The sequence below is a fragment of the Vigna unguiculata genome, chromosome 9 (genome assembly GCF_037176805.1).
Source record: "Vigna unguiculata cultivar grain cowpea cultivar isolate G323 ecotype 2 chromosome 9, ASM3717680v1, whole genome shotgun sequence".
Lineage (NCBI taxonomy): Eukaryota > Viridiplantae > Streptophyta > Magnoliopsida > Fabales > Fabaceae > Vigna > Vigna unguiculata.
Genome location: NC_140800.1, coordinates 35,663,902 through 35,666,516, shown reverse-complemented (window position 1 = coordinate 35,666,516; position 2,615 = coordinate 35,663,902). Strand labels below are relative to the sequence as shown.

At 38.1% G+C, this 2,615-nt stretch overlaps 1 protein-coding gene across 1 annotated transcript; it reads left to right on the top strand.

Moving 5' to 3' along the window:
* LOC114195985 (gibberellin 20 oxidase 2-like) lies at positions 1-2,615 on the top strand. Its single transcript, XM_028086450.2, has 3 exons — positions 1-711; positions 797-1,118; positions 2,128-2,615. The coding sequence occupies exons 1-3, from the start codon at positions 236-238 to the stop codon at positions 2,395-2,397; spliced, it is 1,068 nt and encodes a 355-aa protein (XP_027942251.1). The 5' UTR covers positions 1-235; the 3' UTR covers positions 2,398-2,615.

Sequence of the window (2,615 nt, the reverse complement as noted above, 5' to 3'; positions counted from 1 at the left end):
CAGTTACGGAATATGTTGTTCAAAGATTCTGTGTCATTCATTCCAAAATGTTTTCCTGTTCCTTCCTGATTATTCCACCTCTCAGCTCTATAAGTACACACCATATGCATTGTCCAATACACGTGCCCTGTTTTTCCTAGACTGAGTTCACAACTAGATAATCACCACTGTCTGTGTTGGAGTTCCTTCAATCCTTCCTTAATTGATTGAACATCATCATATATTTTTGCTAAAGATGGATTCAGGTTTGTTGCGACCAGAAGTTGGTGTCGTGTCCCACGTGCCCACGAGTTTCGTTTGGCCAAAGGAGTATTTGGTGGATGCCAATGGCGAGCTCCAAGCACCGGTGGTGGACCTTGATGGGTTTCTGAGAGGGGACGAAGAGGCCACACAATGTGCTGCAAAGCTCATAAGGGAAGCGTGTTCGAACCATGGCTTCTTCCAAGTGATCAACCATGGGGTTGATTCATGCCTCATTCGTGAAGCACATCATCAAATGGACACTTTCTTTAAGCTCCCAATTCACAGGAAGTTGAGTGTTCACAAGACACCAGGTTCCATGTGGGGCTACTCCGGTGCACATGCTCATCGCTTCTCCTCCCAATTGCCATGGAAGGAAACCCTCTCTTTTCCCTACCATGACAACACCTCCGAACATGTTGTAACCAACTACTTCAAGTCCACCATTGGAGAAGACTTTGAACAAGCTGGGTAAGATATATATACGACATTTCATTTCTTCTTTTCTATATCTCTTTGTTTCGAGACTTTATAAAATGTGGTGTCGCGTTCCCAGAGTGATATTCCAGAAGTACTGTGATGGTATGAAGCAGTTGGGGTTGAAGCTGACGGAGCTATTGGCCATAAGCTTGGGCGCGGATCGGTTGCATTTCAGGGAGTTGTTCTCAGATGGATGCTCCATCATGAGATGCAACAACTACCCATCTTGCCAGCAACCGAACCTTACATTGGGGACAGGACCACATTGTGATCCAACATCCATAACCATACTTCACCAAGATCTTGTTGGGGGACTTGATGTTTTTGCAGACAACCAGTGGAAGACGGTTCCACCTCGTCTTGATGCCCTTGTAGTCAACATTGGAGACACCTTCATGGTAGGCCCTATATAAACACTACCACATTCCATTATATTAGTACTGATTTTCCACGCACGTTGTTCTTTTTAACACCATTCATGAACTCGATAATATTTCTGTTTATCTTTTGCCTTTTTCCTTTAATCCTATTTCCTGTCATCACCCTGCAACGACTTATTTACTTGGAGTTTTTTGGGGTTGTACGCATCCAAATAATTTAAGTTGCAGGGAAATATATATAGGCTGGACATAATCATATATAATTTTTTTTAATCGAATTTTATAATATTATGTAAGATGTTTATACTTATGCGTATATATTATATTAAAAAGGTTAAAAGAAAAAAAAAACTTTGGAGAACTATGCTTCAACATATGGAGTACTTTTGCAGATATTTCCTTTTTTTTTTTTCTAAAATAAACGAGTGTAATACACTAAATATCTTTTGGTCTATCATATATGATGGGGTCAGTAAAATGGTTATATGTGCATTTGAAAAGGATAATGTAAGGTGTCGATGCTTTATGGAAGAAAAATGAGAGATGACATAAAATATTCGTTAAAATATTTAAACTGTATGATTAATCTTTTTGAAAGGAGAGTACACTGAACTTTAATTAACCACATCCAAAAGGTTGACATTAATTTAAGAATAAAAATATATTAGTCTCGATTTAAATATATTCACTTAATAATTGGAGTAGTTTATTTTTATCCCTTATAATAAAGATAAAACATGAATATTTTATCGAGCGAAGAATATATTTAAATATTTACACATGTTTGAGGAGATTGGATTAAAGGATTTTGACGAAAGTGCAGGCCAAACAATTGAATATCATTTAGAATATTTTTATAAACTTGTTAACATTTAATTGGTCCGATTTTTTAATATATAATAAGGGCAGGAATATTACTTGAGCATTAGACATGATGCATGATGCATGGTGCATGGTAGGAAAGGAAAGGAAAAAGGTGTATATATGGAAGTAGAGATGAGGAATGATGAAGGTGTTGGTTGTGCAGGCATTATCGAATGGGAGATACAAAAGTTGCGTGCATAGGGCAGTGGTGAACAAGTACAAGGAGAGGAAGTCGTTGGCGTTCTTTCTGTGCCCCAAAGAAGACAAGGTGTTGAGAGCCCCAGATGAAGTTGTTAGCATGGATGGGACGAAACACTATCCAGATTTTACTTGGTCACATTTCCTTCATTTCACGCAAAACCACTACAGAGCAGACCAAGCTACTCTGCCAAACTTCATCAACTGGTTCCTATCTTCCAAAACCACAAACTAGCTACTTTTCGCTAACCTACAAATCCATTCTGTTCTACTACTCTACTTTTTCAACCACCCTCTTCAACACAATCTCCCTTCTAAATTCTCTCTGTAGTTTTCCCACCTACACTCCAAAACTTTTCACTCCCCTTCATCTTTCGTCTACCACCTTTTCCTCCACCTCACATATTATGTAAAATCCTCTTCAATTTTTCTAATATTATTATATTTAAGCTT

Coding starts and splice junctions, on each gene's coding strand:
- LOC114195985 (XM_028086450.2), top strand. CDS start 236: ATGGATTCAGGTTTGTTGCGACCAGAAGTTGGTGTCGTGTCCCACGTG. Junction 712..796: donor GAAGACTTTGAACAAGCTGG/GTAAGATATATA, acceptor TCGCGTTCCCAG/AGTGATATTCCAGAAGTACT. Junction 1,119..2,127: donor ACATTGGAGACACCTTCATG/GTAGGCCCTATA, acceptor TTGGTTGTGCAG/GCATTATCGAATGGGAGATA.